Raw genomic sequence first — 18,256 nt, 5'->3', positions numbered from 1 at the left:
AGGCTTTCCAATTCAACTCAACGGGGGAGAGCACACAGTGAATTAGGGAGCTTTTCTGCAGGCTAAACTGCGTTCTTTGTGTTCTGATTATTTTAATATTGTAATATATTTAAAAGTTTTCTAGACCAGTATGGAGTGGCATGGGTAGTTTAACTTGAACATTCCATGATGAAGGTCTTCTTACTCTATATTGTTTTGTAACAAGATGAAGTCTCTAATAAAATACTGGATAAATAATTGTACATATGGCACAACACATTTGGGCAAACTTTTCTCATAGTATTTCCCACCTTCAAGTCTCTGTAGACAACAAAACGGTGGTGCATGTGTTCCAAGCCTAGGATGATTTCAGCAGCATAAAACCTCATGTCCTTCTCCGAAAACACGCCATGTTGTGAGAGGTGATAGTGCAGATCACCACCTGTAACAATCAGAACACAGAACATTGGCATTGTTACAGATATAAAAGTTATGAAGATATTCACTGAGTATAGTTTGCAGGGTTTCAAAATAAACTTTGGCTTTTTTAACAATACAGGACATTTTTGGAAATCCAAATTCCCATTTTTCCTTACAAAAAAATGCTGCTGAAAATTAAAAATTTTGACCCAAAATATTTTCTTAAATGACTTCCCAGTTAAATTGTGAGTATATTCGAAATTAAAAAAAACTCACATAAGTTCGAAATTGAATTTTGATAAATGGGCCTCTAAAACTGAATATTTTGAATATACGAAAATCTCACAATCAAGTAAGCATATGAATGATTTACAACAACAAAACATTCTACATATATTTTATTAATTCATTTCACCCAAATTATTTGAAATGGAAAATGAGTCACTCAAATCTTCAAATCTAGAGTATGAAACAGGAAAACAATATACCGTGTTCAACACAACCAAAAATGAAAACTTGCCATATTCCCAACTTAAAATTATGCAAATAATGCAAAAGAGGTTGATAAATTACACTTATTACAAAATAATATCCTGATCGTCTAAAGCAAAGCACAATTTCTCCTCATAATTACATGATGCCCTTCAAATTGCCTCCTTGACAAATGAGAGTTCTGATTAAATATAGTCATTGTCTTTGCAGGAGAGACAAACTGTCTCCTCTTTGCTTACAAATTATGGTTAAACTGAATTAGTACTACTAATTTTTTATTCATATAGTTTCTGCAATTTGGATGAAACTCGAGTCTTTTAGTTTTTTTCTCACAATCTACTCCAATTGGCCTTCCACAAAAAAGTTTAACCTTTACCAGATAGAATTCACCAAGCAAACCAACAGAAACAAACACTAAATAACATAATAATGAGATCAAACCAAACACCAATCAAATATGAGTAATGCAATGATAAGGAAAAAAATATAACAACACATAAAATTCACTGACTTATACGACTAGAATAGCATCTTGGTTCCAAATACCAGCCTAATATGTATGTTGTTAAAAACAAACAACAATCTGAAGAAAGAACCAGGTATATGTACCTCTTCTACACTTCATTTCCCCCTGACAGTTGGAAATTTTTTGTCAGGGTCAATAATCCTCAATCCACCAGGATTCACAGGATTATCGGTCTGAGTGGCATCACAACTGCCCACTAATGTCCAGATGGCCCAGGGGATTATTTACTAAACTTCAAATTTATCTGGTTGGACTTTTTGGGGCAAAAACTCGAATGTTTCATAGAATAAAAAACCTCAAATCAGCCATCTAAAACCTGTCGAGGTCACGTATAAATCAATGGGAGATGTCCCTTTCATAATTGGAAGATATTGTGGTCTGCTCTGGGTTTAGCCCCATTATCCAATAAATTCGATGTTTCGGGCAAAAAAACTGAAAAAATAGCGATTCGGGAAAAAAGTCCGAAAAAAATCATACAATTAGGGTTTTCGTTTGATTTTATCAGGTTTTTTTTTTTATCAGGTTTTTTTTCCAGATCAGATTTATTATAGCTAGCAAAATAGGGGATGGGAGTTTGGTTGAGCTTTTTTTATTTAATGAGATAAATTCGGATTTTCGTAAATAATCCCCTTAGTGTAGTTACATACTCCATGGCAAAACTGGACTTAATTAGTAAGGAAAACCAGTAGCAGCAACAAAAAAGAAAACCCCAAAAAATCTATAACCTTACCATTCATCAGGTCCAGGATAAAACAGAGCTTATCAGGTGTGTGAAATGCGTATGTCATACATACTATGAACGGACAGTCCTGCAAATACATAAAAAATACATTTTATGAAGCCATTTAAAATATTGATGTAATTGTAAAACTTTTATTCTCAACATGGTGACTTTATATTATTGTTGATAATATTATTGTTATGCGCTGCCCTGTTAAGATTACAGTCTCAACAGAATGGTGCTCATTTATCAACACTGGCCAAATTTGCCCATGGGAAGTAGCCCATAACAACCAATCAATGAGTCGCTTTTTTCAACCAGCTGCATGTAAAACAATGAATGCAACAATTTTATTGGCTGCCATTGGGTACTGTCCTTGGGCAAATTTGCACAGTGTTGATAAATGACCCCCACAATGTTATGAAAGGTACGGTTAGTGTTACAATTTATCTAGTCTGAAAGAGGGCTCAGGTGAGCAATACTATGTGTGTAATACAAGGAACATCAACCAACTGGGGGTGATGTCAGCCGATGTCACTATAATACAGGCCTCTTTCATTATCAGTGGGGAGGAAAACAGCTGAAGCTAAATATACTATGTATAGTTATCAATGGCTGCTGAAATAAGATGGCATTGACTTGTCCTTTACATGGATGACTCCTGTTATAAAGCAGTGGCTGTTGGACTTGTTCAGTTCAAGCCCCCCTTGGAGGTCTAACCTTTGGACAGGCCACCCTTGATTCACAGCAGTGTTACACATATACAAAAATATCAGTATATTAGTCATTCAGCCATAGTTCCAATATCTTTTCACCATAACTGACCTTCAAGCTGGGCTTACAGGTGTATCTAAAAATAATAAATATGCTTTTTCTCAACTTGGATGAAATTCACTCTCAACACTGTTAGATCTAATAATGGTGGTAGTTCCGCATCTTTTTCATAAGAAGTCATATAAATAACTTTGTTCACAAAGTGGCACTCTCTCTCATTGACATACATTTTTACCCCTGTCAAATTCAGGGTTAGGGTTATAGCAATAAACATAGCAGGACAAATATAAAACACAAGGCAAACCACCTCTCAGTAGTGATCTCTTCTTACTGAGAAAACATGCAAACAAAATCAATAAAATAAATCTTTATATTACTAATGGCACTAACACATTTGTCAATCTGTCCCTCCCTCGCTCAAACTGTACAAATGGCAGTGATATATTAATCAGGATTTCCCACACAGACTCAAAGGGTATTAATGGAAGTCACCAGTTATTGGGTCAGTCCTCCCTGAGGACAAAATATAATCAAGGCAGTGACAAGTTTATGGATTAATCCTTCAGCGGCTAGAACTGTACTACAGCAGAAATATCCTTAATGGTTACTTCCTACAAGGCACACTTCTACTAAAGCAGACACAAGTTTAGGGGCCAGATCCTACTAGGCCTTAGACACAGTCATACTGTTTTGCATCATATCAAAGATAGTGATGCACATTAGATATCGGAGATAGGCATGTCGTTTAGGCAAGTCAGTCATAACAAACAAAAATGGTATCTGTGAACAGTAGGCTTACTATTCAAATATACCAGCACATTTCTGTGGCCTGTTTTGTGACAAAGTGAGTAAAGGCTTAGCCAGAAGTTGGGTTTTTCACAAATCCATTTTTGTCTGGAATGTTGGTCTATATTTAGTAATGGGAGGATGCAAGTTTATTTAGTGACATATTTTCCCTAGTGATTTTCAGAGCTTTGGGCGACATTTTTCCTCCTGAGAGGCAACCATGCAAATTTGTTAGCTACACTTGAATGGATGCAAAAAATGAAACAATGCATCCACAATTATTCATTCTGTAACTGTGTCAGTTATATTAATGCCTCTTCAATCTCCACTACTATTCCACTTTCTTTCTCGCTTTCCTCCCAACCAAGATGTTAATACAATTAAAAATTTAAAGACATCTTTGTATCATATTATTACATGGTTGAATTTATCATAAATTAAATTTACTATAAAACATTAACCTTGAAGGTTAATTATCCACATTTTCTGCAGACTAGACAATGAATAATTACCATTTGTGGTAGAAATTAATACAATTTAATCAAGAAAAGGCTGAAAAATTTCACCTGAAAATCTTGTAGTTTGGAATGTTAAATAACAAGTTCATGCAATAACTAGAAAAATCCTTTTGTTAAGAATAACTTGTGTACCTGCCTCCTGTTAATATAAATTTTAAATTGATCACAACTAAAATTACAGGGCAAAAAACTACAGTGTGTTAAGTGGCTTCTGTAATTCTACAGAATCATCAGAGAAATGGATGGCAAGCAAATATTCGGAGAGCTTTCACAGGGATTAACAATAATTGCTGCTCAGTGGTTCTATGAGTATTTTTTTGAAAAGAAAATTAGATAAAGAACCCTGTTTTGTAACATAATGCACTGGATGTGCTGTGACAGTACTCAGCCTAAAAATATGGCACTCTAGGATGAGACCAACATAATTAGTGTGAGATGAAAAAATAAGGTACAAATGATTATAATTCCCTAGAGAGGATTTTGAATGAACTTGCATATTTCAAGCTCAGACATTTAGGAGGTTATTTATTAAAGTCTGAATGCTAAAAATCAAGTTTTTTTTTTTTTTTTTTACTATAAAACCCGTATTTTTAGTGGGGGAAAAAACTTTGAGTATTTATTACGTTATACCCCGAGGCTGTGAGAATTCAAAAATCTGCCATCTTATACCTGCTGAGGTTGTATATAAATCAATAGGAGTGGTTCCTATCCTATTTGGAAGTTTCTGTGGTTCGTCGCCAGCTAATGTTTTTGCGAAACTTCGTTAAAAATTCGCCATCAAAAAATCATCTGCAACAAAAAAAATTGTATTGCGCATAAAAATTGTCACGCATAAAAATTAGTCGGACTCCCATTGGACAAAATAGTCTCGCATATGAAAATTGTTGCTTGCATCAAAAATTCTCGTGCACCAAATTAATTTTGATGCCATTGACTTCAATGCGTTTCGCAAAAATTGACGCTGCTTCACGAAATTATCTGAGATGATGCTGATACATCCAACATACCAATTAAAAAGAGAACAGTGTGATTTCAACATGCTTTCAAACTGCCCTAGATGAACTGCACAGCCACAATTTTTTGGTACTATCCAGCTGGCTTTTTCTCTGTCTGAAAAACTAATTTATTAGCTACAGACCATCAAGGATAACTGCCTGGTTGTTATCAGGATCACCAAACAATGAGATGACAATGAGTACTGAGTACTGAACAATGAGTACTGGCAAAAATGTATTCTTTTACATATTTTATTGCATGCTATGACAGTATCTGAAATACTTTATATTGATGAGTGTTCCCTTAGTTTTCTGTTTCCTGTTTGGCCACAAGTATGAAATTGGTTAGCACTACATTTATCATTTTTCTTCAGCTTGCACAATATCAATTGGGAAAGCATATTGGCTAATTGACCAGAACATTTAGAAACCACTCTGTTAAGGAAAATAAGATGTGACAAAATGAACCTAAAATTTAGGTTTCATTCCTGCCTGCAAGAAGGGACCATTAAACAATTTTTTAAGTGCAAAAACCAGTGTCCTCCATGGTGTTAACGGGAGAAATTCAGTTTATCAGACTATGAATGCCTAAAATATCATGCTGACAACAGAAGAAAGATACTGTGCCGTTTCACAGCAAAATTAGATTATATAAGCATGTTCAAAATCTTTACAGATCCATTTAGTACTCTGGGAGGGAGAATGATTGGAACTATGCCAGAAAATAAGTAGGACTGCTATAAACTAAAATGTTTAGCCCTACTGATAATCCATAGATATAACTGTGTTTTGAACAACAACCCGAGACCTGTTTAACAACAAAGAATTTACAATTCTGCCAACATCCTTGGTTTCCATGGTGATAGAAGACAATTTTATGCTGCACATAATGCAGTTATTGTGAATCTAAAGTGCAATCCTTGCCTTTAGAGTCCTTCAAAGGCATTTGTGATATATGGTGTCAGAGTTAACTCTCCAACTCAGTACTAATCTTTGCATTGCTTGAGGAGGATTCGGCTTAACGGGAAGAGATTTCAGTGGATACTTACGCCTGTGCTGACCAAGGATAACATGATTCTTTCATTTAAGGCCAATGTCTCTCCTTGTTTCATCTTAATTCTTTTCTTGTCTAAACATTTCATTGCATACCTGAAACAACAAAGAGCATGGTAAAAAAAATACATGCTGCCTTAAAAACTAATCCAGGATTCAGGAATTGCTTCGGGATTTGGCCTTTTTCAGCAGGATTCGGCTGAATCCCCGTGCCTGGCACAACCGAATTTGAATTTGCATATGCAAATTAGGGGCAGGAAGGGAATATGCATAACTTTTTGTCACAAAGCAAGGAAGTAAAAAAAGTTTTTTCCACGTTTTCCCTTCCTGTCCCTAATTTGCATATGCAAATTAGGATTTGTATTTAGTTCGGTATTCAGCCAAACCTTTCATGAAGGATTCAGGGATTCCCAAATATTGGATTCGGTGCATCCCTACATGACCCTATTTATAGACAGACTGGGACTTCCTTAAAAAAACTGGATTGGCCTATGTTAATCGAAACAGATAATGTTAAAGAGTACTTCTTAACCAATAGATACTCTAATGATGCTGACCATATGTACTGGCTAAAGACTTTGTACAATGGTATGTCCAAGTAGGTTGTTGGGCATAATAGCCCTAATTTGTAATTAATCTCATAAAAGTGTACTTACATTTTACCAGTATCTGCTTTTCGACAGCCATATACTTCTCCAAATCCACCTCTTCCTATTATTCGGTGCACACTGAAGTCATTCATGGTCAACTGGTATGGAGCCATTACAAAAACAAAGTTAGGTTTTTATATGCATGAATTTCTCTTTCTTTGTTTCTAGTCATTGTACCACTAACCCTGAATGAATGGGTCAGGATAGGGTCTATATATAAAAAAAACCAAAAAAAAAACCACACAAACGAATGAGGATTTTTTTACTGTTCATGATCACATTTTTTCAAAAAATAAAGTTTGTCACTTGAAACTTTGTGAGCATTTTATTTATTTTTTTCAAAAAATTTAATCATTAGACCCCTGCCCCCACCAAAGCTCCATTAATAATACATTAGTCACTCAACGTATGTTACACCTTAAAGAATTCATGGCATTTTCATTTCTTGGAGTTAATAGCACTTACTACATACTCTTATTTGTCAAATTAAGCTTATGCAACAAAAGTGACAGGTCCACTTTAAAGGACATGTAAAGTATATTTCACTGAGGGGTACCAAAATGTTAGACCCCACGCCACTCCAAAGCAGACAGTAAGTCTAACAAGTGCAAATATTTAATTGATTTCTACTTACATGAATATTTAGTTCCACATTTTTCCACTGGCAAAATCTAGTAAACCGGTCACTGTAAAAATAAAAAAGAAAGTATTTCTATAGTATGTGATAAGTATAGGTATAGAAAGCTCATTGAAAACTAGTGACTAGCTTAATTTGGAAACCCTTTTAACTGCAATAGCTGCTCGGTTGATACACAGTATTATCTCTAATAAAATATATGTTTTTCTAGGATAGCGGCGAGTTGTGAAGACATACAAAGATAGCTGAAAAGCCCATATTGTTCCCTTTAAAAATACAGTGTTTCATGGAAGCTTAATGTTAATGATGTGCATGTCAGTTGGGCATATGCAGCAGCATCATTTTATTTGTCTAGGACCTCAAATCTTACAGCATGTATGTAAAATTTGTATGTAATCGGAAACATTTATATATTTTTACCTTTCTATAAACTTCTGAAATATCTTGCCCCGAAGGCTGTCACATATTTCTTCTATGTATGGCTAAAACAGACCAGCAGAAACCACGTTATAAGACAAGGTATAAAACATGCCAATAAAATCCCAAACATTTCCTTCACATTAATCTATATTAATATCAATCTAGATAATTCTATACAGGTATAGGACCTGTTATCCGGAAATCTGTTATCCAGAAAGTTCTGAATTACGGAAAGGCCATCTCCCATAGACTCCATTTTATCTAAATAATCCAAATTCTTAAAAATTATTTTCCCTTTCTCTGTTATAATAAAAGAGTACATTGACATTTATCCAAACTAAGCTACCGATATAATTAATCCTTATTGGACACAAAATCAGTCTATTGGCTTCATTTAGTGCTTACATGATTTACTAGTAGACTTAAGGTGTGAAGATCTAAATTACAGAAAGATCCATTATCTGAAAAACCCCAGGTCCCAAGCATTCTGGATAACAGATCCCCTACCTGTATTTATATTGCTTCAAAACTAACAACTGGCTGAAAATACAAAGTAAGGCTGCAATCAGCACTGTAGGTATCATTGCATCAGATCTTCAAGCTAATAGATACTATTTATATAATGACAAGTTGAGAATCATTAGGTGTGCTTCAGGTTACATGCATCTTAAATGTTGAAGCACATTACTTGCAAGGAGAATGTATCAAGCACAAATGACAGCTATATCTGGTTCTATGAGGATCTTCTACCTTCCAACTACTAATCTGCTTTATGTGATTAAAGGCTAGTGTAAGAGGCAGTTGATAGACTGCAACTATAAGGGCTACAGTACGCAAGGCATTTTATAAAGTCTATTTAGTAAATGTTTTAAGTCAGAAAGGCAATGTCATAAGGGGCATAAAGTGCTATTAATCAAGCTGTGTTGTTCATTTATGAAATCAACAGACAGAATTTATAACAATGTTAAAACTGATATTTCTGAGGTTGTGCATTTTGATTTACTTCAGCTGAGTACACCATTATTGTACACCACCATAGCTTGTGGCATCTTCATCATCTATTATATAGTGACAGCACATTATGCAGAATTAATTTATAATAAATCAAGGATCTTAAAACAATTTAACAAACAAACGTTACAGAATAAAAATAGGATCAGAGAGCCCTGGTCGTGTGGCTCGCACCATCCACATGTCCTATAGGAAAGGAATTAACATAAACAAAGGGGAAAAAAAAATCAAATAGGTAAAAATTAGCCCCTTATACCTGCTTTGATTCCATCTCAGAAGAAAGCACTAAAAAAAACACAGAAAGGCAGGGCACACAGCCAATATTATAATGGGAGTGAGGGATTTCTTGTATTTAGTGCCCTGCCTCCTAAAGATGAGACAGAATTTACTTAAGGTACCTGTGCCCCCCCCTAGCAAAGGTAGAGAGAAAATTATGAAATCTACTGTAGGCCCACAAGTAACAGAATGTTCCCTCTGCAGAGTATTTCCCAACTCATTTGATATTCACTGGCAGACGAAAAACAACTGAAGGTAAACAGCTGTCAGGCTGTGAACTGATCAAGCCTTGGGCAGTGTGCTTAGGGCAGCTTATTAGATAACATGGCCATCCTGACAGCAGCTATTTTAGGTACTTTATATGTCATTGTGCTTTGCTAGCTTCCTTCAGCCTCATTTCCAATAAACACTTCTGTAATAGAACACATGCCTGTGCATTAATCTATGCCTGCAAGCTGTTTCTTCAGTTCAAAAAAAAAATCTACTGCCTGTGAATCAGAAGAGGCATTATTAAAGGGTGCAAGAAAAAAAAGCAACAGCGTATATGAGGTCTTTATTATTATTATTATTATTATAAAAAAAGGAAGCAAGGTCTAAATAAAGTAAATGAGACAATATATTATAAGTAACTAGATATATTGACATGATATATATATAACTTCATCTCTACATGCCTCAAATTAACTTTCCCTAAAAAGGGACCAAAAAAGGGACTAAAAATACAAGTATTATTTTGACTATGTAGGTTATTTTAGCTTGAAAAAGGAACTAAAATGTTCTGAAAGCTTGCTATGATTATATTAGTTAGCCAATAAAGGTTTCACCTTTATACCACTTTTGTTATTTTTTATTTCAAAAGGGTTGCCCTGCAACATTTTTACTGGCTAACACAGTATAGCAACTTTACCATAGGTTATTTTAGAATTTAAGGCAGAAGAAACAGGTTCCCTTGAGTGTTGAAGCACACATCATCACCAGTCTGATGGATAAATCTGGGTTTGGATATGAGAACAGTTGCCCAACAGCTTAATGGGAAAAAAGAAAGAATAAGTAAAGCTTACCTGAAATAATGTAGGTGGCACTTGTTTCTTAGCTAAATGGGCTTGTACATGATCTACAGCTTGCTTAGAGAATGGCTGTGAATAAAAAAACAAATTGCATTTTTTTTAATTATCAATACAGATTTTTTTTTTCACAGACTATTCTTAAATTTTTAAGAAATGTATACTAATATAAAAAATAGTGAGCAGATAACACGCAATAGGGCCTAATGTAACAAGTTACATCACATACCATCACAACCATTTGCATTTAAAAAGGTTTTGCCACCCTTCCATTGAATGCATCAGTGTAATCTTTTTGTAAGGTCGCCCTATTTAAGTGATTCAATAAGGTCTTAATCCAGGTTGGGTTAAGTCATTTCCAGAGTTTAATACATGTTTTGACCCTCACAACCTCTCAGGGTGTTTGCGTCCAAACATTCATGGACTCTTCCAAGCAGCAGAACAACGATAATTAAAGAAAAATAGAGATAACTTACTCTTGTAAAGATGAAGGCTAGAAAATGTCATCTAAATAATTCATGCCGTGTCATAGTCTACATGGTTGTACAACTTAAAGGAAAACTATACACCCAAAATGAATATTTCAGCAACAGTTTATATCATATTAAGTGGCATATTAAAGAATCTTACCAAACTGGTATATATATTTAAGCAAATATTGCCCTTTTACATCTCTTAACATGAACCACCACCACCTGTACCACCACCTAACTGTAACAGGAAGAAGTGTGGAAGCAAAAGACAAAACTCTGCCTGTTAATTGGCTCATGTGACCTTTGTATGGTTTGTTTGGCTTGTTTGTGTGCAGCGGGTTTTCTATTTATGATTACCCAATGGCACATACTACTAGGGATGCACCGAATCCACTATTTTGGATTCGGCCGAACTCCCGAATCCTTCACAAAGGATTCAGCCGAATACCGAACCGAATCTGAACCCTTATTTGCATATTAGGTGTGGGAAGGGGAAACCATTTTTTACTTCCTTGTTTTGTGACAAAAAGTCACGCGATTTCCCTCTCCGCCCCTAATTTGCATATGCAAATTAGGATTTGGTTCGGCTGGACAGAAGGATTCGGCCAAATCCAAATCCTGCTGAAAAAGGCTGAATCCTGGCCGAATCCCGAACCGTATCCTGGATTCAGTGCATCCCTACATACTACAAAAAAAGTATATTATTATAAAAATGGTTTATTTAGATAAAGCAGGATTTTACATATGAGCTGTTTTATGCAGTATCTTTTTAAAGAGACTTACATTGTTAGGGGTATAGTTTTCCTTTAAGATCGGCCGTAGACGTGCAGATTTTATTCTTTGTATGATGAAAGATTGTTTGTTTCAATGTACAAATCTACCACTAACCATTCAGATTAAATAAAGTAGGTAAAATAGCAAATCAGTCGATGTTCTGGCCATGAATCGACAGGCAGCAATCGTTTGAAAGCTATGTTGACAAATAGTAGTGACAGTCACCCATTGGTTTGTCAGATGGTCAATACATTATTCTACCTTCTAACCAATACCTGACATTCTGCCACTTTCTAAGGCACAGTGTATTATTAGAGAGGACAGCTATGTTTGTGAGAGGCCTATGGCACACCAGACACTTAGATATTAGCTATGCTGTAGCAACAAGGTGGCTAGTTAGAGTAAAGGGGTTGTTTAAATTAACTTTTAGTATGATGTAATGAGTAGCTTGCAGTTTCAGCAATCTGGTTGCTAGGGCAAAATTCCCCTAGCAACTATGCATTGATTTGAATAAGAACCTGAATAGAAACAGGAGTAATAAAAAGTACCAACAACAATAAATGTGCAGCCTTACAGAGCATTTGTTTTTAGATGGGGTCAGTGAACCCCATTTGAAAGCTGGAAGGAGTCAGAAGGAGAAGGCAAATTGCCAGAAAACCTAACCATATTGAGGATAATATTTAGCATATCTGCACAAGTATAGGTAGGTTCATCTTATAACACGTAATCTTGAACAGACAGGGTTGCCTTGTCCTTTAATTGCACAATTCAAACACACTATGCATTGTGCAACCTGAAAATGTTCAAATTTCAAGACAATACCTACATGTGAACAGGATAGGAGCTCTTTCATTATATATGTATCATAAATCTGTCGACTTCTACAAAGGCGATCTTCTTCAGAATCCAGCTTTTCATATTCTTTTATCTAAAATGGAAGATGGTTTGTGCAAACAACATATTAAAATTAACATGTTTTATAATAAAGTCATCTGACAGAGTCCAAAACAAGGTAGGTATATGGGGGTAGAATGTACAGTATATAATGGGATAAATAGAAGTAACATGTTGAGAGAAAGAACAGCAAATGGCAGGTAGAAACGTCTGTGTTGAAACCAAGAATGATATCTAGTAGGGTGAAAAGAAGGTATGTGGGCAGGTAGATTAACAGAAGAGTTTTAGAAGTAAACATATGCATCAAGATACATTCTGCATTACCTCTGAGAAGAACAGTGAATGGCAATAGAAAGAAAACTAATTAACAATGGGAAGACCGTAGACTGACACCTTGCTGGTTTTATTTATGTCCTTTGCCTTAAGCAACATAAGAGGTCAGATGCTAATAAGCTTATTGGCCAGTTCTACTATTGCACAAAGAGTTTTCCACTTGACTCTTGTTTAAAGGGATACTGTCATGGGAAAAAAAATTTTTTTCAAAACGCATCAGTTAATAGTGCTGCTCCAGCAGAATTCTGCACTGAAATCCATTTCTCAAAAGAGCAAACAGATTTTTTTATATTCAATTTTGAAATCTGACATGGGGCTAGACATGTTGTCAATTTCCCAGCTGCCCCTTGTCATGTGACTTGTGCCTGCACTTTAGGAGAGAAATGCTTTCTGGCAGGCTGCTGTTTTTCCTTCTCAATGTAACTGAATGTGTCTCAGTGAGACATGGGTTTTTACTATTGAGTGTTGTTCTTAGATCTACCAGGTAGCTGTTATCTTGTGTTAGGGAGCTGTTATCTGGTTACCTTCCCATTGTTCTTTTGTTTGGCTACTGGGGGGGAAAGGGGAGGGGGTGATATCACTCCAACTTGCAGTACAGCAGTAAAGAGTGATTGAAGTTTATCAGAGCACAAGTCACATGACTTGGGGCAGCTGGGAAATTGACAATATGTCTAGCTCCATGTCAGATTTCAAAATTGAATATAAAAAAATCTGTTTGCTCTTTTGAGAAATGGATTTCAGTGCAGAATTCTGCTGGAACAGCACTATTAACTGATTGATTTTGAAAAAAATGTTTTTTCCCATGACAGTATCCCTTTAATAAACTGTAGCGTACAAATAAGGGTGAACTAATGAGATTTCTCAAGGTTGAGAAGAGTGCAAGCTGGCATTTTGTATGATCCATATATAGAGGTCATCTTCCAAGAACTTGGAGCTAAAAGAAAGGAATCCTTAGATTCTGCTGCTGGCAGAATTACATTAAGAATTAATAAATGGGCAATAGGTGGACCTCTGTTTTTATCTCTGTTGAAACTTGTCAAGTGTTACATATTTTATACATAGGCCTCATTTAGTATAACAGACATAATTGCACACTGCAACAGATCTTTATAAACTCATTTTGTTTTGTTAATAAGGTAGGGAAAACCTTCTACTCATCACTTTAAATAGCTGTCACTTACACTAATGTCAACAGCAAGTATTTAGGAGTGCTCTACCCTCTTATATTCACCTGTGTAGGTCCAGGTGCTAAACTGGAGGACCTTTGCCTGCAAGCTGGGTCAAGTTTCACATCCAATGGAAGAAATCCAGTAGCACACCGGTAGTATTGAAAAAATCTTCAGTGTTTTATTAGCCCATACATATACACAATAGGGCAACGTTTCGGGCCCAACTGGACCCTTTATCAAGCCTTGATAAAGGGTCCAGTTGGGCCCGAAACGTTGCCCTATTGTGTATATGTATGGGCTAATAAAACACTGAAGATTTTTTCAATACTACCGGTGTGCCACTGGATTTCTTCCATTGGACTTACACTAATGTCAGGCATGGCAATCTTGTACCCTATATCTTTACTCTGAAAACAAGTAGAATTTGCACATATGAAAATATAGAGATATAATGGATACCCATAGTATGTTCTTGTGCAAAAATACATCAATATTGCAGTACATTCGTCAGTTCTAAGCACTAAAGAAAATTCTCCTCAAACCAAAAAGGTAAACATGATTAAGATTATTAAAAATGAAGCACATGTCTGTTTTGGTGGATTCAACTGTTCATTTTATTATTGCATTACAAAATCTAATTAGATAAAGGGCTTGGGAGGGTGACTCGCCCATGTACTAAGTAAGGCTATACATTTCCATCTGCTGTCCATTTGGGGGCATAAACAGCTGCTACTACAGAGCACAAAGCATGGACTGCTGTCACAATGCCTTCTTCTTGATGAGCAAGGCGGACATTAAAGAAAAGTAAAATAACACTCTGTTTCCTTCTTAGCCTGTCATCTCTCAGTTCTCAGACTAAAGTAAGCAGATCCTGTCCCAGTGAACCTTGATGTGTAAACAGAAAGGGGTAGGTGCTGAAGATGCTGCAATTTGCTTGCTCAGCTACAGAAGGTATTTTGACAGCTGCATGAGACCCTCTGTCTTAAGCTGGCCATAGATGTTGAGATTTTTAAAAGATCAGATCCTGATCGTGAGACCACGATCTTCTCAGAACGATCGTACGATCGTACGAATTTACCATCAACTTAAAAGACCAATTTGCCAGGAAAACAAAGGGGAGCTGCCTGCTTGGCCCTGCAAACATAGATAGATTGCACCGGGACCGACAAAGATTTTTTGACCTGGCCGATCAATTTTCTGACAGATGTCGGGCGAAAAATCATAAGATGTACGATCGTTCGAATCCCACTAACCGCACGATAATTTCGAAGGATTGGTCGGGCTTCCCTAAAATCGGTCGTTCGGCAAGAAGAATCGTCGCGTCTATGGGGAGCTTTAGAAACATTACTTCAGGAAACTTGGAGGGGCTATAAAAGCAGTCCATTGTGAATTACAAAATTTGCTTTACTTAGAGCATATGATTTAAATAAAAACCTTTAAATAAAATATAAATAGCAACATATGCTGGGTGGGAGGTTGTTCCTATTAACCAAGATGGGGTAAAATATTGTAGTTCCCATATGAGCATCAAAGAGTTATGGACATTGTGTTGCAAGGGGCTGTGCTCCTCCGCCGAGAGTAAGGACATAAAGCATAATATAAACATATTTCTTTTTATAGGCTATTTTTTTTTTTGCTTCATCTATTTTTAGGTATGCACTGAATCCACTATTTTAGGATTTGGCCGAATCCCAAATCCTTTGCGAAAGATTCGGCCGAACGCCAAACCCTAATTCACATGTAAATTAGGTGAAGAGGGGAAAAGAGAACCACGTGGGCACGGTTAAAAAAGTTTTGGTTTCCTTGTTGGTGTGATGAAAAGTTACATGATTTTTTTAATTCTGATTCGGTTTGGCCGGGCACTTGGATTCGGCCGAATCTAAATCCTGCAGAAATAGGCCAAATCCCAAACCGAATCCTCGATTTGGTGTATCCCTATATATTTTACTTTACCTATTGCTACTCATATAAAATTACACAGAAATGACTTTAGCAATGATAGTTGGATTATTATTTGGCAGCTCCCAATCAAGCTTCCAAACCCATCACTCTGTCAGACTATGAGCTACAGCAAGGTGAAGACCAAGGGTCAAATATAATATTCACACAAAACATCAAGGCAGGTGGCAAAGTTTGAAAACAAATCAGGGGTTGAAATTGGTAAATGTAGAGGAGTAAGTTTAAAAGACACCAGCGTTGGGACAAGGAAAAGTCACTGTTGTCTATTAAAAGTGTCATAGCAGCAAAAATTGCATGCTAAAAGTGACTGGCACATATCTACGATTCCCAGTGCAAACACACTGTAACCAGATGGCTATAAAGCGTGCTGTACAGTACCCATGACACTACTGTCAATAACTATAAATCTGTCACACAACCTAACATTATTCTGCTATGCTTAGTGTTGCAGGCAGCCTATCATTTGTTTCATCAGTTTAGCAAAAAAATGTTACAAAGAAGGTTGCTGTAGCCTCTCTCTCACTTTCAGCTCCAATAATGGAGTAAATACACAGTACTGGTGTAAGGGATCCGTTATCTGGAAACCCATTATCCAGAATCTCTGAATTATGGAAAAGCCGTCTCCTATTTATCATGATTAATCTTTACTGATGGCAAACAATCCTATTGGGGTTAAGTAATTTTAAATTATTTTTTTTATCAGACTTATGGTATGGAGATGGTATGGAAAGACCCATTTTCCAGAAAATCCCAGGTCCTGAGCATTCTGGATAACAGGTCCCATACCTGTACCTGTAAGCATGGACTCTAATCTTGTTTAAAGGGATACCATCATGGGAAAAATACATCAGTTAATCAGTGCTGCTCCAGCAGAATTCTGCACTGAAATCCGTTTCTCAAAACAGCAACGATTTTTTTAACATTTAATTTTCAAATCTGACATGGGGCTAGAGATATTGTCACTTTCCCAGGTGCCCCCATTCATGTGACTTGTGCTCTGATAAACTTCAGTCACTCTTTATTGCAAGTTGGAGTGATATCAACCCCTCCCTCCCCCCCCCCCAGCAGCCTAGCAACAGAGCAATGGGAAGGTAACCAGATTACAGCTCCCTAACACAAGATAACAGCTGCCTGGTAGATCTAAGTACAGCACTCAATAGTAAAACTCAGGTCCCACTGAGACACATTCAGTTACATTGAGTAGGAGAAAAACAGCCTGAAAGAAAACAGTTCCACCCTAAAGTGCTGGCTCTTTCTGAAAGCACATGCCCAGGCAAAATGACCCGAGATGGAGCCTACACACCAATATTACAACTAAAAAAAAATACACTGCTGGTTCAGGAATTACATTTTATATGGTAGAGTGAATTATTTGGAATGTAAACAGTGTAATTTAGAAATAAAACTACATCATAAAAATCATGACAGAATCCCTTTAAGTTTCTCATTATTGTCGTTTCTTTGGCCAGGTAACAATACAGTTAAATGTTTCATTACGAGGGTACACACAACAATGTTTAGTAGCTCAGGGGGCTGTGCAACATTGCCTGAAATTAATTCCTCTGCCTGCTAAAGCAATTACCTGTAATTGCTCATGCACATCAGTAAGAAAAAAGTAAAAATGCAGATTTGGTTTCACCACAATTTGATCTGCTGTGTGTACCTGATGAGGAATAGTCAACAAAACATATACATCATTTGCATAGAAACGTGTATATCAATTAGCTCATGATTTACAGCAGGGATTAAATAAAAAAAATTCATCATTTGCCCTAAGAAGGGGATAAGCACAGTATGCATATGCAAAATGAGTTTTCTCTTTTAGTGCTTTATACCCCACAGCGATCACGAGAGCAACCTCACATGGCTTTTCAGGCCACGCTAACACGGGTACAGAAGTTGATGCATAGTACTACTGTATGTCTTTACCATGGAAACACCCTGTGCAAACAGATGCAATCAGCCTGGCCTGGTTCACAAAGTTCTGTACCAAAGGCTGCTTAATTCTGCAGTCTAATAACCAAGGATAGCCCCGTTTCCAGCACAGTTGCTAGGTAACTAAAGGATTTCCCAAACAGCGATCAGCAGGCGCCTTTTGTTGTTATGCAAAGATACATCATTCCTGTCATGTATATGCCTCTTGGAGACTAGCATTAGTGCTCAGGATGCAGACAACTGTAAATTGGATCCTGTCAGCACAGTATAACCCAACACTTGAACTTGTGTTGCAGTTGAGCTTGGAAAATGCAGTTCAGCTTGTTGCAAATGGTGCATCAGATGCAAGTTCTACGGTACCAGATCAAGCAATTGTATTCCATCTGACGGCTCCGCC

The 18,256-nt window shown here is 36.5% G+C and overlaps 1 protein-coding gene across 2 annotated transcripts in view; it reads right to left on the bottom strand.

Moving 5' to 3' along the window:
* Positions 1-18,256, bottom strand: part of LOC108715724 (beta-adrenergic receptor kinase 2) — a 112,508-nt gene that overhangs the window by 25,521 nt on the left and 68,731 nt on the right. For both annotated transcript variants that reach the window (XM_018261141.2, XM_018261151.2), the window contains exons 4-11: positions 12,396-12,497; positions 10,320-10,394; positions 7,972-8,033; positions 7,549-7,600; positions 6,921-7,012; positions 6,261-6,360; positions 2,148-2,226; positions 291-421 (exon numbers count right to left, since the gene is read on the bottom strand). In XM_018261141.2, the coding sequence (XP_018116630.1) occupies positions 291-421; positions 2,148-2,226; positions 6,261-6,360; positions 6,921-7,012; positions 7,549-7,600; positions 7,972-8,033; positions 10,320-10,394; positions 12,396-12,497 (693 nt within the window). The remainder of the gene's footprint in view (positions 1-290; positions 422-2,147; positions 2,227-6,260; positions 6,361-6,920; positions 7,013-7,548; positions 7,601-7,971; positions 8,034-10,319; positions 10,395-12,395; positions 12,498-18,256) is intronic.

Source organism: Xenopus laevis, chromosome 1L, assembly GCF_017654675.1.
Source record: "Xenopus laevis strain J_2021 chromosome 1L, Xenopus_laevis_v10.1, whole genome shotgun sequence".
NCBI lineage: Eukaryota > Metazoa > Chordata > Amphibia > Anura > Pipidae > Xenopus > Xenopus laevis.
The sequence above is the reverse complement of the archived record's forward strand: the minus strand, read 5'-3'. Positions and strand labels throughout refer to the sequence as shown.